The sequence below is a fragment of the Cydia splendana genome, chromosome 6 (genome assembly GCF_910591565.1).
Source record: "Cydia splendana chromosome 6, ilCydSple1.2, whole genome shotgun sequence".
NCBI classification, from domain to species: domain Eukaryota; kingdom Metazoa; phylum Arthropoda; class Insecta; order Lepidoptera; family Tortricidae; genus Cydia; species Cydia splendana.
The window spans coordinates 20,933,431-20,954,625 of NC_085965.1; the positions used below are offsets into that span (position 1 = coordinate 20,933,431).

The window sequence follows — 21,195 nt, forward strand, 5'->3', positions numbered from 1 at the left end:
ATCAGAGGAGTAGAGGGACATTAGACCTATATTCCCTTTTATGGACAGGGAGCATATCGCCTTAAAAATTTGACATAGTTTTGTTTTTAATACATACAGTCGCCATCAGATATATCGGAGCGGCCAAGGTGCTCACAAATATCGGAACACGCCTCTATTCTCAGGGCGTTAGAGCGCGTGTTCAGATATTGTGAACACCTTGGCCGCTCCGATATATCTGATGGCGACTGTACAACGCTCAATACAGTCAAAGAGAATTTAGACTAGAGGAATATTGTCAAAGTAAATGATGTAGTCAGTACATTTACTGCCATCTTTCGACACAAAGGATTAACACTTTTAGAACGCCATTTGACTTTGATCCTTATTTTTTCACTGATATGTGTTAAATTTGTTAAATGTCAAAAAGTATAGCCATCTACTCGAGGGTAGGCCAATGGTATTGCGCCATCGCTATTAAAAGATGGCAGTTAATGTACTGACTACATAATTTACTTTGACAATATTCCTCTATTTAGAATTCTCTTTGATACAGTGTAATATAAGTCAAGATGTAGGTAAACATCAACTAGCCTCTCATATTTCAGTTCAGTCGATATCTTCAAGCAAAATATACCGCCAAACCTTTGTTGGTCCTTTACAAAACGTTATTATTAAAAATACTAGATTTAATTACACAAATAGTATCAGCGCATGAATATATCTCGAGGATACGGCTCTACTTCTACTCCCAAATAATTTATCTAAATTCTACTCACTTTCATTTCAACTCGACCTAAGTCAAAAACCTAGATTAGGTCACTTAGTATCTTTTTATTTATCTTCAAAGAGCAACAGCTCAGGAATAGGTATTATGATTGTTTAAATTTTTGGATATTATCTTATCTTGTAGGTCGCAGTCCTTCAACTTATGGCGATATATTACAACGGATACAAGTAAGGCCAGGCAGCCTATTATGGATGGTTTTATCCACGTGATAAAATAGCTCACTTTTTAACACCGCGGGATAGAAAGTGACTGACACCGTTTTATCACGCTGTCACGTAGACAAGAACGACCATCATATCCGTACAGGACTCCAAATCTATTCCCATTCCTTCATAACCCGGTCCCAGTCTTCCTCAGCAATAAACGGCTTGTCTATACAGTTGATCATGTGCTCGCCGCAGAAGATGCACTCATTGGCTACTATGTCATCGATCTCGTTCCTCAGTACCTCTCTCAGCGGTAACCCGTTGCTGGTTATGGTGGACAGTTCGATTTTTGAGAGGACGTTTAGTTGACGCTGGAGGTCGGCTAGCTTGTTGCGGCGGGCTGGGCCTGGAAAATGGACTTTATTACTAGGGTATATGGTACGATTTAGATGGGAAGACCCATTGGACATTATGAATAATGAGAAATAAAGAAATAAGTTGTACGTCAAAAGCATGGTGAATCTACATAAATGCAATATACATTGAATTTCGTGAAGATACGAAGATGGTTATTGTATTATCTATAGTTATTTATTTAAACTTTATTGCACAAATTTACAATAAAAGAGTACAATTGGCGGACTTAACGCCTTGAGGCATTCTCTACCAGTTATTGTTGAATAACTATGGTATTTTTTAGAAAAATAAGAGCCAATATTAAAACACTTGATCATTATTTTTTCATGTTCTCAAACATATAATTAAACCAGTAATTAACTAGCAATTTGCTTGAACAAATGTTCTCTCCAGAAGTAAGAGGATTTTTTAGTCACTTTTCAGTACTTTGGAGGACAATTTCATCCAATAGGTTGAGATAGGGCTTCAAAAAAATACGTTACTGTTATTTTAGACAACTTTCTAACATATATCAAAATAAAATAAACCCGAGCCGGACAGGTGGGTACCTTTCCTTGTAAGTATAGTATTACCCTGTGAATCCAATACACTGTATCTGCAGTTATCTGTCTATCGTAGTTATAGTGTAGAGATGCACCGGATATTCGGTTACTATCCGGTATCCGGCCTATCCGGCCGTTATTTTAAAATCCGGCCCGATACCGGATAGTAACTTTGCTTGATTTCGGAGTAAACATATTGGATTTAAGAAACAGTCACGGTCATAATCGTACTAATTTATTCATCATCATCATCATCATTTCAGCCTATATACGTCCCACTGCTGGGCACAGGCCTCCTCTCATGCGCGAGAGGGCTTGGGCTATAGTCCCCACGCTAGCCCAATGCGGATTGGGGACTTCACATACACCTTTGAATTTCTTCGCAGATGTATGCAGGTTTCCTCACGATGTTTTCCTTCACCGAAAAGCTAGTGGTAAACATCAAATGATATTTCGTACATAAGTTCCGAAAAACTCATTGGTACGAGCCAGGATTTGAACCCGCGACCTCCGGATTGAAAGTCGGACGTCATATCCACTCGGCCACCACCGCTCCTAATTTATTATTTTAAAACAATTTTAAACATTCCACTCACTTCCACCCGCACTCTTTTCGTACGTAGGAATGAGTCCGCGCGAACGTTCACTACGAAACAGGTCAAAACCTGCACAATGCGCACCTGAAGAACCGAAAAGTAGGTATAGTTCCGCTGGCCGAATATTCAGCGGCCGGATACCGAATATTCGGCCGATGGTCAGGCCGAACATCCGGTATCCGGCCAAACAACTATCCGTTGCATCGCTATTATAGAGTATTGGATTCACAGGATACCGTGTAGGCGAGTACTAACTCAGTATGTCCATGGCCTGGGCCCTGGTGCAGTCGCTGTGGAACTTGTGCCCGCACGGGAACAGGTAGAAGGGCCGCAGCAGCAGCGCGATCTCGCAGAGGCAGCAGGTCTCCGTCACCGACACGTACACGCTACGGTTGCGGAACGACTTGATGTCCGCCCGGACCTGTACAAAATTATAACAGTGCTGCAATAATTAAAGTAATAAATTCGCGTCTTGTCCAATATTTGAGTACGCACTCGCTCGTATGTCTCGGCTGGATCAATGATCAGACGCAAAACACAAACGACAAATCTTCTTTCCCCTGCCCTTATCCCACGTTATGTGGGGTCGGCACAACATGTTTTTCTCTTCCATTCTCCTCTGTCTTTCGTCTCCTCAGCACTCACTCCTTTCTTTCTCATATCCTCTTTCACACAATCCATCCATCGTTTTTTGGGTCTACCATACGCTCTCCGTCCATCAACATTCATCCCTAACATTCTTTTGCCTATATGGCATTCATCCCTCCTCATTACATGCCCATACCACGCTAACCTAGTACTCCTCATTTTCTCCGTTACTGGAGCTACTTTCAAACTTCCTCTTATATACTCATTCTTAATACGATCCTTTCTCGTCACTCCACACATCCATCTCAGCATTCTCATTTCCGCTGCGTGCACTCTTCTTTCATCCGCTACTTTCGACGCCCAGCATTCTGATCCATACATTACAACAGGTCTCACGATCGTTCTGTATATTTTCCCCTTAAGTTTAAGGGGCATTCGTGGATCGCAAGTTGTTCCAGAGACCTGTCGCCATTTCATCCATCCCACATTTATTCTATTTTTCACGTCTCGGTCGATGTTTCCGTCCCTTTGGATCAATGACCCAAGGTACCGGAAGTCAGAGCAGACTGGTAGGGATACACCATCTAAGGCAATATGGGAAAAACTGGATAGACCACCGAAATCGCAGAACATGTGCTCCGTTTTGGCAAAACACAAACGACAAATAAAAAATAAAAAAGCCTTTTATTCTAAGCACTTTGAATAAACCTAGTTAAGTTACATATTGCATTTCAAGAACAATTCTGTGATAAATTAGTTTTAAGTTTTAATTAATATTGTTGTGTGCATTAGTGAATTGAATTGAATTAGACCCCTCCTGGGTGAAGGCCTCCTCCATCGATTTCCACTTGTCTCTGTCATTTGCTATTTGGATCCAGTTTAGGGTCGGTTGCACCAAACTGCACGTATCGTTAAAGAGTTCGCTAAATGTTTTATGTATGGAAAGTTTCATAGTAAAGTGCCGGGGCGCGCCGGCTGACGTTGATCAGTCTGTCAAATGTGGTTGGTGCAACTGGCCCTTAGTCCCGCAGTTTTTTTAATGTCTTCGTTCCATCTTGTACATGGTTTGCCACTACGACGCTTACTAGCTACACTAAATGACAAATAACGGTAAATAACTGTGCTAGCAGTTGCACTGGTGAATGATTTTGTAGATCTTCTTTTCTCTTTCAAAGCTCGGCAAGATTTATTCACGAAATTTTAATTTTAAAAGTAGTGTTTCATACGTGTCTTTTGTTGCAATAACTTCGACAATCTGCAATTCTTGATGGACGAACCTTGGTTAGATAGCAGGTTACTTACGGATTCAGCGGCTTGTGTGGCTTCGTCCATTTCTGCTTTCAATTCCTTTATTTGACAGTTATATTCCTGGGAACAATTTTGGCATGTGAAATATGTTTCAATAATTCGAGAACACTCAGAAATATATGACAGCGCATCATTTACAAAAATGTCAATAATCTTCGAATAAATAAACTAGACTCCCGACCAAATTTGCAACTACGCAGTAACAATGGGGTTGGCAACTGTCAAAGGTTTGCCTAGATGGCGCCATCATAGCTTGCCCCTTTTTCTATGAGATTTGGCTTAAAGAGCTGGCATCCAGGGTATTAAAAAAACAAAAATTTGACACAATTCTAGGGATTGACGGGGCAAGCTATGATGGCGCCATCTGCTAAAAACTTCCACCGGCCAACCCCATTGGTACAGTCAACTGTAAAAATATGGGTGCACAAATCTTCTCGAAAATATGTCCCATGGCCATAGCTCTTATGTCAGCGAATTAAGGACTATGGAACATATTTTTGAATAAGTTGGCTACACCCATATTTTTACAGTTGACTGTACACATCCCATAGGAGCGCTTTTGTACAACTTGGCATGAAATCTTGGCGTAGGTAGGAGGACTCTATTCAGACTTGACATTCTAATGACAAAAAACGCATCGCTGGCGATCTGGCTAGCTGATTTCGCTGAGATGATTCCTGAAAAATCTGAAGCCTTTAGGTATACCTCTCTTGAGCGCTGGTGGCCCAGCAGTAAGAAGACTTGCTTCCAAACCACAAGTCTCTGGTACAAATGAGTGTCTTAAAACTTATGTGGTTTACAAGTTACTCGTCCGTTGAGGAAACCAGACTAAACACAAAAAAGGATTTTATTCCGTCTAGATCTGGTATTAGGTTCTTTTAGGCAACCTGAAAAGCGCTAAGATTACCTGGAGCGACTGACAGATGGGGTCGCGGAAGTGGTCGATGGTGACCACGTCGCTGAAGAACGGGAGTAGATCTTCTATCTTCAAGAGTGGACACTCGGTGAGGAAGCTCATGGCTTCCCGAAGGTCTTGGTTCTCGGTGATTACGTGCTCCGCTGAAATTATGAGGTCATTTGAGTAAATATTAACCCTTCAACTCCCACCGTCACGATATCGCGTCTTATGGCGCCATGTATGTAAGTCTAACAAGCCCTCAGAGCATTTAGTAACTGGAGACGCCTTGGCTGTCATTTTCTGTACAAAACAGTCTGCCGATTTTTGCGGGGGAGGGGCACGTCAAATGTATGGCTATTTGTACATGATTTGTACGTAACGTACAAATAGCCATGTCAGATAAACGTCAGTCTATACAAAAGTTTGCACAAGTGTGCAAAATTTTCCGCATAGGGGTAAGTTCTTAAAGGCGACTCCGGTTATTAAATGCTCGAAGAACAAGCCCTTGATGATCGTTTCCGTTAACTTGTTTCGCTATCCGTCATTTTGACATTTGTGTTTGTTAGAAACGGACAAAATTTAACAAAGGTTTGCTAAGTTTTATGAATACGGGTTTTTAGCGTTCCGTACCCAAAGGGTATAAACGGGACCCTATTACTAAGACTCCGCTGTCCGTTTGTCTGTCTGTCACCAGGCTGTAACTCATGAACCGTGATAGCTAATAGACAGTTGAAATTTTCATAGATGATGTATTTCTGTTGCCACTGTAACAACAAATACTAAAAAGTACGGAACCCTCGGTGGGCGAGTCCGACTCGCACTTGTCCGGTTTTTTATACGGAATATATTTTTTTTATTATTCTACTGATAATATACATATACTACCGATGGTTAGCCATAACGCGCGCTGCGTGGCCGGCTCCGGCGGCAGCGCGGCTACGGACTTAGCTAGCGCCAGGTCCACTTGTAAAGCGAGCTCCACGGCCGCCTCCCACAGACCTAGTAAAGCTGCTAGCTAGAGACAAGCTCTTAGTTAGTTGAGTTGATCTATGGCTAGTTACCGATGGTCAGCCACAGGGCGCGCTGCGTGGCCGGCTCCGGCGGCAGCGCGGCTACGGACTTAGCTAGCACCAGGTCCACTTGTAAAGCGAGCTCCACGGCCGCCTCCCACAGACCTAGTAAAGCTGCTAGCTAGAGACAAGCTCTTAGTTAGTTGAGTTGATCAGTGGCTAGTTACCGATGGTCAGCCACAGGGCGCGCTGCGTGGCCGGCTCCGGCGGCAGCGCGGCTACGGACTTAGCTAGCACCAGAGATGGGCATTAATCGATTAATTTTTTAGTTAACTAATCAATCGATTAAAAATATCAATCGTCATTTTTTAATCGCGATTAATTTAGTTGCGATTAAATTAGTTGTGAGAATGTACAACTAACAACTAAATTAGTTGTAGTTTCAATCGACTAAATTTCACGGTTAAATCTATATTAAAACTATGTCATCGCTGGTTTTTGCATTTTTTATTTAACTTGCAATATGTAACTAAAAGTTGGTATGTATGTACATTGGAGGTACTCGTATGTTGTACCTGTGTTGGTTTGGGTAGACTCTTGCAGCTTTTTTCGAAGCAGATACCTTCAACCGATTGAGCTAAAATTATGTATACACGTTTAATTTGAAATGCTTGAATGACAATGTAATATTATGGGCAATAATATAACGATATATGTATAGTATATATCGTTATATTATGGATACAGGTAACGATAAATAGCGAAAAACTGCAATGTTTACAAGTCGCAAACAATAATGTAGATTGGTGCATTATGAATACTTAAGTTGTACACGATACTGAGTAAATCTTAGACAAAGAAATTATCAATATTCTGCTGTCGCTGTCAATAATAAAACTCTTTTTAGTGTCACGCGGCGACAAAACAATGGGATAATCCTACTTACCTGGAAGTTGTTTATTGCATTTTGATGCAAGTGCCGACGCATTTTCTAAAAATACCACGTTCTATTTATTGCATGAGACATCTGCATGTTGTTTATTATCTATGCGAACTAATCTTTTGAAAAAAAGTAACCACACTACTTTATCTGAGATACATCATAAAACCATTGACAAATGCAACGTGCTATTAGGGTTACCAGATCCAAATTTGGAATTTCCTGACAAAATTCCTGATTTGCGAATATTTTTCCTGACACTCATATCGGCGAGGGGGGGGGGGGGGAGGCTATGTATGCTTGATACATTGTTTAAATTTGATTTGTTTTGGATTTAAGTATGTAAGTTAATTTAAATAATGTACCTTTTCAGGTTCATAATAGAAAAGTCTGTTAATTCACTAAAATTCCCGACATTTTCGTATTCCGGCCGCATTCCTGACAAACGGCCAAAATTCCTGACATGTCAGGAAAATTCCTGTCATCTGGTAACCCTACGTGCTATGGAATGCAGCCGGCCGTCCCAAAACTGCAGATATTATACAGGAGACTTTGGGTCATACACTTAGCAAGCCTGGCGTTACGCGTTGGAACAGCTTATACGATGCAATGAAGCAGATTTATTCGATTAAAGAGAAAAATATATTGCTGCATAGAGCTTTAACCTTGGAAAACTTTATCACTGATCGCGAGTTCGATTATATCAAGGAGTATATTGTTTGCTTCGCACCGATTGCCGAAACTTTGGACATTTTACAAGGAGAGAAAAACGTGTACTATGGACTTTTAGTGCCGTGTCTGATGTCTTTGCGAAAAAAATTAAGAAAATTGCAAAATTCTACTTTGAAATACTGCAGCGAACTTATTCAATGTTATGTAGACAGCGTGGAAAGGAGATTCGACGAGTTCTTTAACTTTTCGTCTGGTGTTTCCGAACATGCGGCTATTGCTGCTCTGTCTTACCCTAGATTTAAAAACAAATGGTTCCCGTGCATAAAGCCACAAGAACAAGAAAAGGTAAAATCAATCTTTAAGCATGTGATAGCAATGGAAATATCAAAACAAACTCATGTAAATGAGACAGAACAACACACGACAGATCCAGAAAATCAATTTTTTGATTTTGGGTCAGATTCGGACAACGAGATCGATGTACAACGACAAGAAGTACTGCAAAGGAACACTCCTAGAACTAAAGCCGAAATATTGATGAGTCAGTTTTTTGCTGAGCGAGATATAAGTTTGATTGTTTTAAATCGCTACGAAATAATCAAAACAATTTTTAAGAAATATAATACACCCTTGCCATCTTCAGCATCTGTCGAGAGAGTTTTTTCATATGCCACAATGATGAATCTCCCTAAATCAAATCGGGTCTCAGATCATCTATTTGAAGAGAGAGTAGTATTGAAAACGAACTTAAAAAAGTAAAAATATTCTATAGATTATTTTACTCGTGTTGTATTTGTTGTAAGTATTCTTAACTTTTAAGTACATTTATATTGTTATATTTATGAGCGAATTTTGATTATGTAGTTTATTATATGCAGAGCTATTGATATTGAATGTTATACTTTATAAATAATGGGTAAAGAAAGTACTTAGTAAATAAATATTTACCAATGATTATGTCCTTGTTTTTAAACTTATCACAATATTGGAAATGTGTCTGTTTTATTAATTATAAACATTTTTTTATATAACTCACTGATTAAATAATAAGTAAATGTCACAAATTCAAAACATACTTCGCAAATTTTAATTGAGCATGCATAATGTTATGATGTATATACAAACATGTTGATTTTTTATAAGCTTTTTTGATTTTTTGATATTTTTTGCTTTGAATGTTTCATATACAAAGTTTGATTTATTATAACTGTGTTTTTTAATGTTTTATATCATAACATATGATATAAACATTTTATCGTATATAGAACGTTGATATGATATTTTTTTATTTTAATTATTATTTTTACGATTGACATTGATTAACAACAAAATACAAAGTTTTATTTATAAAATTGGGTTTTAAGTGTCAAAGCACAAATTACCCAATTTTTATTTACCCTTAGATAAGAGAAATTTTACACTCCATAAAAATGGTCAAAATATCGCAAGTAACACATGTGCTATTTCATTTTTATACATGCGTTAAGATGTCCTAATCTGCTGGCTGTCAACATAGCCATACCGAGGTTTTCCATTTAATTTGCTTCTAACATTAGTCGCGGAAAAAATAGTCTAACTAATTAGTCGATTACAAAAATTAGTTGTCCGTAATCAATCGGCAACTAATTTAGTTGCAACTAAATTAGTTGCACTCTATACAACTACGATTGATCAGTCGTCGTTTTCAATCGTCAGTCGCAATTAATTCTTTTAGTCTTAATCGTTAATCGTTAGTCGATTACATTTTGCCCATCTCTGGCTAGCACCAGGTCCACTTGTAAAGCGAGCTCCACGGCCGCCTCCCACAGACCTAGTAAAGCTGCTAGCTAGAGACAAGCTCTTAGTTAGTTGAGTTGATCAGTGGCTAGTTACCGATGGTCAGCCACAGGGCGCGCTGCGTGGCCGGCTCCGGCGGCAGCGCGGCTACGGACTTAGCTAGCGCCAGGTCCACTTGTAAAGCGAGCTCCACGGCCGCCTCCCACAGACCTAGTAAAGCTGCTAGCTAGAGACAAGCTCTTAGTTAGTTGAGTTGATCTATGGCTAGTTACCGATGGTCAGCCACAGGGCGCGCTGCGTGGCCGGCTCCGGCGGCAGCGCGGCTACGGACTTAGCTAGCACCAGGTCCACTTGTAAAGCGAGCTCCACGGCCGCCTCCCACAGACCTAGTAAAGCTGCTAGCTAGAGACAAGCTCTTAGTTAGTTGAGTTGATCAGTGGCTAGTTACCGATGGTCAGCCACAGGGCGCGCTGCGTGGCCGGCTCCGGCGGCAGCGCGGCTACGGACTTAGCTAGCACCAGGTCCACTTGTAAAGCGAGCTCCACGGCCGCCTCCCACAGACCTAGTAAAGCTGCTAGCTAGAGACAAGCTCTTAGTTAGTTGAGTTGATCAGTGGCTAGTTACCGATGGTCAGCCACAGGGCGCGCTGCGTGGCCGGCTCCGGCGGCAGCGCGGCTACGGACTTAGCTAGCACCAGGTCCACTTGTAAAGCGAGCTCCACGGCCGCCTCCCACAGACCTAGTAAAGCTGCTAGCTAGAGACAAGCTCTTAGTTAGTTGAGTTGATCAGTGGCTAGTTACCGATGGTCAGCCACAGGGCGCGCTGCGTGGCCGGCTCCGGCGGCAGCGCGGCTACGGACTTAGCTAGCGCCAGGTCCACTTGTAAAGCGAGCTCCACGGCCGCCTCCCACAGACCTAGTAAAGCTGCTAGCTAGAGACAAGCTCTTAGTTAGTTGAGTTGATCTGTGGCTAGTTACCGATGGTCAGCCACAGGGCGCGCTGCGTGGCCGGCTCCGGCGGCAGCGCGGCTACGGACTTAGCTAGCACCAGGTCCACTTGTAAAGCGAGCTCCACGGCCGCCTCCCACAGACCTAGTAAAGCTGCTAGCTAGAGACAAGCTCTTAGTTAGTTGAGTTGATCAGTGGCTAGTTACCGATGGTCAGCCACAGGGCGCGCTGCGTGGCCGGCTCCGGCGGCAGCGCGGCTACGGACTTAGCTAGCGCCAGGTCCACTTGTAAAGCGAGCTCCACGGCCGCCTCCCACAGACCTAGTAAAGCTGCTAGCTAGAGACAAGCTCTTAGTTAGTTGAGTTGATCTATGGCTAGTTACCGATGGTCAGCCACAGGGCGCGCTGCGTGGCCGGCTCCGGCGGCAGCGCGGCTACGGACTTAGCTAGCGCCAGGTCCACTTGTAAAGCGAGCTCCACGGCCGCCTCCCACAGACCTAGTAAAGCTGCTAGCTAGAGACAAGCTCTTAGTTAGTTGAGTTGATCAGTGGCTAGTTACCGATGGTCAGCCACAGGGCGCGCTGCGTGGCCGGCTCCGGCGGCAGCGCGGCTACGGACTTAGCTAGCGCCAGGTCCACTTGTAAAGCGAGCTCCACGGCCGCCTCCCAGAGTCCTAGTAAAGCTGATAGTTAGAGACGGGCTCTATAGTGGTTCAGTTGATCTGTGGCTAGTTATCGATGGTCAGCCACAGGGCGCGCTGCGTGGCCGGCTCCGGCGGCAGCGCGGCTACGGACTTAGCTAGCGCCAGGTCCATTTGTAAAGCGAGCTCCACGGCCGCCTCCCAGAGTCCTAGTAAAGCTGATAGTTAGAGACGGGCTCTATAGTGGTTCAGTTGATCTGTGGCTAGTTACCGATGGTCAGCCACAGGGCGCGCTGCGTGGCCGGCTCCGGCGGCAGCGCGGCTACGGACTTAGCTAGCGCCAGGTCCACTTGTAAAGCGAGCTCCACGCTGCCTCCCAGAGACCTAGTAAAGCTGCTAGCTAGAGACAAGCTCTTAGTTAGTTGAGTTGATCAGTGGCTAGTTACCGATGGTCAGCCACAGGGCGCGCTGCGTGGCCGGCTCCGGCGGCAGCGCGGCTACGGACTTAGCTAGCGCCAGGTCCACTTGTAACGCGAGCTCCACGGCCGCCTCCCAGAGTCCTAGCAAGGCGGATAGCTTGACGCAAGCTTCGGGGAGTTCTCTCTCGCGGCATAATCTGTGGATCCAGGAGATTGGTTACAAGTGCGCGCACTAAATATCTACCTAAAGACAAATTAAACGATTTTTCACACCCAATAGGTCGAACAAACGATGACAAAAAGATGTCGATGAGACAAAAAAATGAGGATATATGCGCTCTCAAAAAGCAAAAACTTGTAAAGTCGGATATGTTATAATATAACGCATTTCGACGTCAGAACATGCGCCACTTTTAATAACTTAAAAATATCATATCGTTTGGATTCATGCTACAATCTTCATAAAGAGTAGCAGATTTGACCTAATCAGGTAGGCATAAACTTGAATAGTCACACCTTATTGCAAAAACTGACTATGTTGTTAGTTTTGTTTTGAATGGTTGCGCCTTACCTTTAGGAAGGAGATGCAACTATTGCAACTCCATAATAAACCATGAAACGAATTGCCGGCATTAGGTACTCAAAGTAAAAGACAATTTTATTTATTAGGATTAAAATAAAAGTAAAACATTTGTCTACTCACCTCAAAGCATAATGGACATCATAGTTCACCAACACGGCATCCTGCCCCTGCCTCTCCAAATACCTCATGAGGGCGACCTTGTCATGTTCCGCGTACAACGTCAACAGATAATTATGTATCGCCGTATCTTTCACGTTGAAGTTCTGCATTATGAACTCCAAGTACCTCATGATTTCACTCACGTGAGCTTCATCATTCTCGCATGACAGAAAAGCTGGGAGTAGTTTGAGGTAGTTCAGTCTTGTGCCTTGAGCGATTAGAGTATCCACTGTCAGTCTAGGCTCCTCTTCCATCAAAACGGGAGCGAACTGGTAAAACAAATCAGGTTTTTTTAAGGTTGAGAGAGTGCTCAATGCTTCTGCGTAAGATTTCTTGTAAATGTTCTGTGCTATCACGTTTTCATAGTCTTCGTTTAAAATAGTTAGTTTGATTAAATTCTGCTTGTCGCCATGGGAAGACATAAGATCGTATATAACCTTTTTGACATGCTGCATACACTTTTCAACTCTAGGTTGTACTAGGAATACTTCAAAATCGCTTTGCAGTTGATGATACTTTTGAGTATCTTCTTGCCCTGTTCGTCTTAGCACACCTAACTGAGATAGATATAATTCTGTAATCCAGATAACGATCATTGAAATTAGAGTCTTATCGTCTTCATTTAGAGATTCTAATCGCCTGTTCAGGTATATTTTTAAGGCATTCGTCTGATCCGCTTCTAGAAACTTAAGGCATACAGTTTCGAAGCTGCTTTGAGTGTCTGCGAATATTTCCGCGCTTTTCTCATAGTCTCCTTTAGCGAATAATAGCTCCGCTTGTTTGACATTAATAATATCTATATACGCTGGGTTATTAAAGCAGTATTCCTTAGCTAAATCAAACTGTTCTTTATCCGAATAAATTTTCCATACATCTCGTTCTTCTCTAACAATTTTATATCTAAACAGAGTTTTATCTGTGACGGCCCAGATGGTTCTCTTTCTGAAATCTTTGACAATACTTTTTAATTTCCCATGGGCCTCGGAATAAATGTCTTCGTAGACGAGTTCGTGGTTGAGAAGCGACACTGCCTTGACGCGGTCGGGGTACATGAGGAGGGCGTGGAACTCGGTTAGTACGAAAGAGAGGGGTGCTCTGTCTTTGTCGTCCTTGTCTTTGTCGTCGGGGTAGTTGATGAGGCCTGCCTGGGTGAACAGGGAGTTGGAGTTCTGTTGCGATGACGGGTCCAACTGTAATATTGACAAGACTAAAGAAAGAAATCCACTAACGTGATATTCAGAAAAAAAAGTGAAATGACAGCTGTTTGAAGGTTACGTGGTGGAAGTTCTGCCATCTTGTGCCTTAAATTGAAAACTTATATTTAACTTTGATACCTTAAAAAATAAAGAACGCTGTTCCTAAAGTTCAAGCACGCTCCCTTTAGGATTCATCATCATCATCATCAGCCCGTTTCAGTCCACTGCTGGACATAGGCCTCTCCCAAGGTACGCCACGTGGCCCGGTCTGCCGCTTTATGCATTCAGTCGCTGCCGGCCCTCCTGTCCAAGTCATCCCGCCATCTGGCCAGAGGGCGTCCCACGCTACCCCTTTTAGTCCGGTGGCCGGCTGCATGAAACAAACCTCATCAAAAAATAGAATATACCTACCCTGTAGAGGTACCTGACATTTAGTAGCTTCCAACGCACTTGGTCGGCCTAGGCTTAACCTGGCAGATTTTGTACAAATGGCAAAAACGTTGGACAAAAATTCATCAAAAAAAACCTCATCGAAAAATAGAATGAAACTTGTATGGTAGTATACCTGACCTTGAGGACAGTAAAAAAAAAGTGGTCGGCCTCACCTTAGCCTGGCAGTTTTTGCAGTCCGACCAGATTTATTGGGTCACGTGAGAGCTACAATTTACCTCATCGAAAAATAGAATGAAACAAACGGATTATAATAGCTAAAATAAGCCTGTTGACGTATGTCTTGGTCGGCCTCACCTTAACCTGGCAGTTTTTGCAGTCCGACCAAATTTATAAAAAAATCATCAAAATTTTTTTATCGAAAAATCGTATGAAACTGGTATGGTACGATGGCTGCCTTTGAGGACAGTAAAAAAAAAGTGGTCGGCCAAATCCTGTGTTGGCAGGTTCCTGTGTCCGACCAATTTTGTGGTACCACGTGAGAGCTACAATTTACCTCATCGAAAAATAGAATGAAACAAACGGATTATAATAGCTAAAATAAGCCTGTTGACGTATGTCTTGGTCGGCCTCACCTTAGCCAGGCAGTTTTTGCAGTCCGACCACATTTATAAAGAATAATAATTTCTATATTGAAAATATGGTTTCTTCGCAGCTTGAACTTAACTTAATAATGCTAACTGAAAAAAGTCATAACTAAATGAGTCCATGGAGGTCTTAGAGGGCTTTAAAAAAAAAGAAAACATTCAGTTCAAAATTTTATTCATAAATCTATCTAATATCTAAATAATGTTTTCTAACTACTGACGTGGTTTCAGAGTAACACTTACGTTGAGTTAATTTCTCACAGATGTCAAAAATAAAAAGGTTTTCATCGATTTTTGACAAGTTTTGAATCGTATATCCTACTTTTCCACTACAGATAGAATGAGGAGGCATAACTGACATTTTATCACGCCAGGTGGCGCCTCCATAGTGGAGTTGCTGTCACTGTCAAATCACATACATTGTTTCCAATAAATTGTAAACATTCTCCTTTTTTAACCGACTTCCAAATCCCAAAGGAGGAGGTTATCAATTCGGTTGTATGTTTTTTTTCTCCACAATACTGCAATAGTGTGCGACAAATTGTGGAAATATACCTATAGGATCTCCCTTTTTTCCCAAGGACCCGATATGCATAAATCGGTGAGAAAAAGCTTTGAGTACCAAAAACTAAGGCAAATGACAAAGACCGTTTGTGTAGGCTGCATTTTAAGGAAGATAAATATTTTGGAAAGAGTAAATACACAGGTAAGCTAAGTTTTAACGAAGTAGTACATAATTTAGGGCATAATGGCTTGGCCACACATGCTGTATTCCATACGCATCATGACTTTGTGTACCTATCTGATGGGCGGGCGTATATGAAACGCCTTCTTGTACATGCAGGTGATCCAGGTATACACCAAAGCTTAGTTTTCAATCGAACACTTGTAATATAAGAGGAAAAACTGCACGTGAGCCTTCCAAAATTTTAATAAACGGTAAAATATACAAGATAACCTCACATATATTAAGTGATTATCTTTGCATCAAATCAGCCTTTTTTCCATCAACTGTAGCATTTCTCCTTCGAAGCTCGGTTTGTAGAAAAGAAATTCCCACCTTTTACCAGTGGTAACTACTGGGAATAAAAATTCCCAGTAGGTACCACCAAACCGAGTTGGTGGTAACTACTAGGAATTTTTTTCCCAGTAGTTACCAGTGGTAAAAGGTGGGAAAATAATTCCCAGTAGTTACCACTGATAAGAACTTGGTGGTAACTAGTGGGAATAACCCTTTTATTGTTAATAATTACTGTTAATCATAATCATCTTCGGAGTCGAAGTCTGACGAACTTTCCCCAGACTCCGACTTATCTATTGTTATTTCTTCGACTCGCAAAGGCGTTATGTGTCCTTCAAACCATTTGATCTTATACATTTCATCTCTTAATGTCCAGCCACAATGTGTTGCATCAAATTTGATGCAAGTGGATTCTGCCGCACACTGCCACATTGAATTTATGAAAGCCGTCCGTAACAAGCCATACGTCAACAGGTTTATTTTAGCTATTATAATCCGTTTTTTTTTTCATCCTATTTTCGATGAGGTAAATTGTAGCTGTCACGTGGTACCACAAATTTGGTCGGACTGCAAAAACTGCCAGGCTACGGTGAGGCCGACCAAGCCATACGTCAACAGGTTTATTTTAGGTATTATAATCCGTTTGTTACATTCTATTTTTCGATGAGGTAAATTGTAGCTCTCACGTGGTACCACAAAATTGGTCGGACACAGGAACCTGCCAACACAGGATTTGGCCGACCACTTTTTTGTTTTACTGTCCTCAAAGGCAGCTATCGTACCATAACAGTTTCATACGATTTTTCGATAAAAAAATTTTTGATGATTTTTTTATAAATTTGGTCGTACTGCAAAAACTGCCAGGTTAAGGTGAGGCCGACCAAGACATACGTCAACAGGCTTATTTTAGCTATTATAATCCGTTTGTTTCATTCTATTTTTCGATGAGGTAAATTGTAGCTCTCACGTGGTACCACAAAATTGGACGGACACAGGAACTACCAACACAGGATTTGGCCGACCACTTTTTTTTTACTGTCCTCAAAGGCAGCTATCGTACCATACAAGTTTCATACGATTTTTTTATAAATTTGGTCGGACTGCAAAAACTGCCAGGTTAAGGTGAGGCCGACCAAGACATACGTCAACAGGCTTATTTTAGCTATTATAATCCGTTTGTTTCATTCTATTTTTCGATGAGGTAAATTGTAGCTCTCACGTGTGTAAGGATCATTATTTATTAATAGCTTATATTTTGATCATTCTTACTTTTGTTTATGAATAATTTATAAAAGAGTATCAATTGACTCATACTTGTCACTGGTTCCCGCCATGTTGAATTGTAATAAAAAGGGGGTATACCAGTGACAAGTGACCAGTTCGAGTACGGACAAGTTAGAGTGAAGACGTCTTGAATATTTGATTGTAAATTGGTTGTTATTATGTTTATAACAAATGAATAAAGTTAAAATATTGGTACAAGTATTAGTTTTCATCATCGACCCGGTAATAACCCAACAATTTCAGAAGTTGGATCTAACAAAAATCGATAGGATTTTTGCCACGCCGCACGAACGTAAGGTTTCCTTTTCTTTTTCGTTTGTATCAGTGAGTAAACTATGTTTACCGGAAAGTGTATTAAATTTTGGTAAGTCATTTCTTTATATATTTTTTTTACTCCCTTTCATTTTAAATAAAATTGGTTTAAGAACCTACCGTCATATCTGTATTAAATATACTGTATATATTATTAACGATCATGATGATGATTTGCCCAATTTTGGTATATGTATGTGTAGAAAGAACGTACGAACGGATGCCAGGTAGTCTCACTTATAATAAAAATATGAAATTTAAAATCTACAGTTGTCATTTAAGCGTTTTTGAATATTACATATGAGTCAGTGAAAATTAGATCGAATGTCATTATAATGTTTCTATATTATCAAACTCGATTGTATGATGGTGTACCACATCGATTATTTCAAACTCAGGCTAAGGACTCATTATTTAGTTTTGTTGCGTAGCAAAATAGCATAGTACAACTGTAGTAGCAAACTACAGTAGGATATTGTTTTATGTACATTAAGATTTACGATCTGTTGCACCTTTTGAGGTCAGTTTGCGGTACTAAAATTGTATGAATACACTGGCTTTGTAACCGTGACACCGATGAGTAAACTAAAAATTAAATCTTGCCAATTGAATACCTCTGAAGTAAACCCCTGTTGAGTTTGTATTAGCAATGCCTCTAGTATGAAGATTTTAAACGCGATTGGCGTCAGTGTATAACGTAATATTGTTACGAATGCATCTAAGATATTGCTTTTATTAAAATGTTGGGCATTATAATATATGACCTTTCGGAACTTCACTTTGAAATCATTCTGGTCACTATGTAAGTTTATACATAATATTGCGATTCCATGCGCACAAGACCGACAAGACGATACATTATTTAAAAGAAAATAACGTGACGATCTAAGTCCAAATTGGAAACCATAATGCAGGGTTACGTTATGTAACTTGTGTACCTAGTGCTATTAGCTATTAACATGGTTTTTTTTTTAACCTAGTGCTTTTATACCGATATCGGTTTTCATTCAGCGACGCTGCCCAACGCAGCATTACTTATGAAAGCCTCGATGAAGCTAAATTACTAGAACACGTAGTTATAATTATTTTCCCTTCTTGTATGGAAATACAACACCTTTATGACATATCGGATATTAAACGTATTAATAGTATGAATCAGAGTTGGGCACTTATAATTGCAATCTGTGATTAAACTAAAATAAAGCTCAGTCAAATGATTTCATAAGGAATAAAGGAAGTAGCGGTCGTAAAACGAACCTTATTCTAACTTTATCAACTAAAACGTTACTTTGAATAACCATGATAACCATCTGCTCGAATAATTAAAATACTTCCAAAACCATGTCGATGATAAATTCATAAGTGTGTCATGTCGAATTCAAGCTAATTGGTAAACTCATGATAAATTGACAAAATAAGTTGCCGTTATTTAAACTAACGTTACCATTCTCATTTTATTTAATTTAACTAATTTTGCCCAACTCTGGTATGAACATACATCTATATTAAATCTCCATGTTATGGAGCGTATGTCGTTTGTTGAATACACGAGTAGTAACTCGTTAACGAATGTACTTATGTAATATTTTTCTATTGTTTTTCTATTGCACACTCCTCAAGATACGTAACTCGTAACTTTGTGCGCTGAGCATTAAGTATTTTTTGTGTCAATTTACACATACTAGATATCGTGAACTTGCATCTCAATGGATTCAATTTAATAACCTGTCACCTTTTGTTTAGACTGTATGACTGTATGTCATCAAGTCTTAATGTAATCAGTTTTTTATCATAACAACCTTGTAAGGGCCAGTAATTTTGGCACGAGTACTTAATCAATGTATATAAATGTATGTGTGTTACCATGATGATCATGGAGAAATGCGAGGTCGATGGGACATCGATATGCTTAACTATTTGATATAATATTTGATTGCGAGCTACGCATACTTTAAACATTTAGAAACTCATTTACCCCTTTATTTATAGGATGTGAATATTTTGAATGACGTTAAGTCTTGCAAACCACTAATAATCTCCTGTGTTTTATCTGACAGGACAGTATCGTTTGCTACATTTTTATTATTTTTGTTTTTCTGTAATAGTAGTAAATTCAAATCATACTTAGGTACCTAAATGAAAAACAAAGGACCTTAATTGGAATAATAGTGTATTCTGTGGATATCTTTGAAGTTGCGTGTAGTACTGAAAAGTTGTAACTTAAAACTACGCTTATGCGTAATATGTAGAGTCATATGTAGAGTCATATGTAGAGTCATATGTAGAGTCATATGTAGAGTCATATGTAGAGTCATATGTAGAGTCATATGTAGAGTCATATGTAGAGTCATATGTAGAGTCATATGTAGAGTCATATGTAGAGTCATATGTAGAGTCATATGTAGAGTCATATGTAGAGTCATATGTAGAGTCATATGTAGAGTCATATGTAGAGTCATATGTAGAGTCATATGTAGAGTCATATGTAGAGTCATATGTAGAGTCATATGTAGAGTCATATGTAGAGTCATATGTAGAGTCATATGTAGAGTCATATGTAGAGTCATATGTAGAGTCATATGTAGAGTCTTATGTAGAGTCTTATGTAGAGTCTTATGTAGAGTCTTATGTAGAGTCTTATGTAGAGTCTTATGTAGAGTCTTATGTAGAGTCTTATGTAGAGTCTTATGTAGAGTCTTATGTAGAGTCTTATGTAGAGTCTTATGTAGAGTCTTATGTAGAGTCTTATGTAGAGTCTTATGTAGAGTCTTATGTAGAGTCTTATGTAGAGTCTTATGTAGAGTCTTATGTAGAGTCTTATGTAGAGTCTTATGTAGAGTCTTATGTAGAGTCTTATGTAGAGTCTTATGTAGAGTCTTATGTAGAGTCTTATGTAGAGTCTTATGTAGAGTCTTATGTAGAGTCTTATGTAGAGTCTTATGTAGAGTCTTATGTAGAGTCTTATGTAGAGTCTTATGTAGAGTCTTATGTAGAGTCTTATGTAGAGTCTTATGTAGAGTCTTATGTAGAGTCTTATGTAGAGTCTTATGTAGAGTCTTATGTAGAGTCTTATGTAGAGTCTTATGTAGAGTCTTATGTAGAGTCTTATGTAGAGTCTTATGTAGAGTCTTATGTAGAGTCTTATGTAGAGTCTTATGTAGAGTCTTATGTAGAGTCTTATGTAGAGTCTTATGTAGAGTCTTATGTAGAGTCTTATGTAGAGTCTTATGTAGAGTCTTATGTAGAGTCTTATGTAGAGTCTTATGTAGAGTCTTATGTAGAGTCTTATGTAGAGTCTTATGTAGAGTCTTATGTAGAGTCTTATGTAGAGTCTTATGTAGAGTCTTATGTAGAGTCTTATGTAGAGTCTTATGTAGAGTCTTATGTAGAGTCTTATGTAGAGTCTTATGTAGAGCCATATGTAGAGCCATATGTAGAGCCATATGTAGAGCCATATGTAGAGCCATATGTAGAGCCATATGTAGAGCCATATGTAGAGCCATATGTAGAGCCATATGTAGAGCCATATGTATAGAGTCAGAGCTATACGTTGAGTAGTTTTCATATAAAGAGTCGATGACGTATGTGCAGACACTAGTATCAGTAGATAAGAAGCGCCATGTTAATCTTGTGGAATCGATGTGTTTGTGTAGGTATACACAATATACAACGCACGTGGATGGACGTGTGAGACTTTAATGCGCGTGGATGAACGTGTGAGACTTGACGCGCGTGGATGAATACACTTTTATTCCAACTTTCATAATTATATTTACAACAATTTAAAATAATTAGTCAACCATATATCAGTATAATTTAATCATAAAAACATAATAAACAGTAATAATAAGCAAAGAAAAATTAATAAAATTTCTACACGTCTATTACTAATATGTTGAGTTCTCATCTGAGTGCAGTTTAGATTAAAACGGTATGA

The 21,195-nt window shown here is 40.0% G+C and overlaps 1 protein-coding gene across 1 annotated transcript in view; it reads right to left on the bottom strand.

Annotated features, from left to right (window-relative positions):
* Positions 1-309: 309 nt before the first annotated feature.
* The window catches only part of LOC134791779 (vacuolar protein sorting-associated protein 18 homolog), a 39,762-nt gene continuing 18,876 nt past the window's right edge, over positions 310-21,195 (bottom strand). The window contains exons 5-10 of the mRNA XM_063762935.1: positions 12,370-13,598; positions 11,694-11,863; positions 5,274-5,425; positions 4,361-4,426; positions 2,726-2,891; positions 310-1,321 (exon numbers count right to left, since the gene is read on the bottom strand). Coding sequence (XP_063619005.1) covers positions 1,086-1,321; positions 2,726-2,891; positions 4,361-4,426; positions 5,274-5,425; positions 11,694-11,863; positions 12,370-13,598 — 2,019 coding nt within the window. The 3' untranslated portion in view covers positions 310-1,085. The remainder of the gene's footprint in view (positions 1,322-2,725; positions 2,892-4,360; positions 4,427-5,273; positions 5,426-11,693; positions 11,864-12,369; positions 13,599-21,195) is intronic.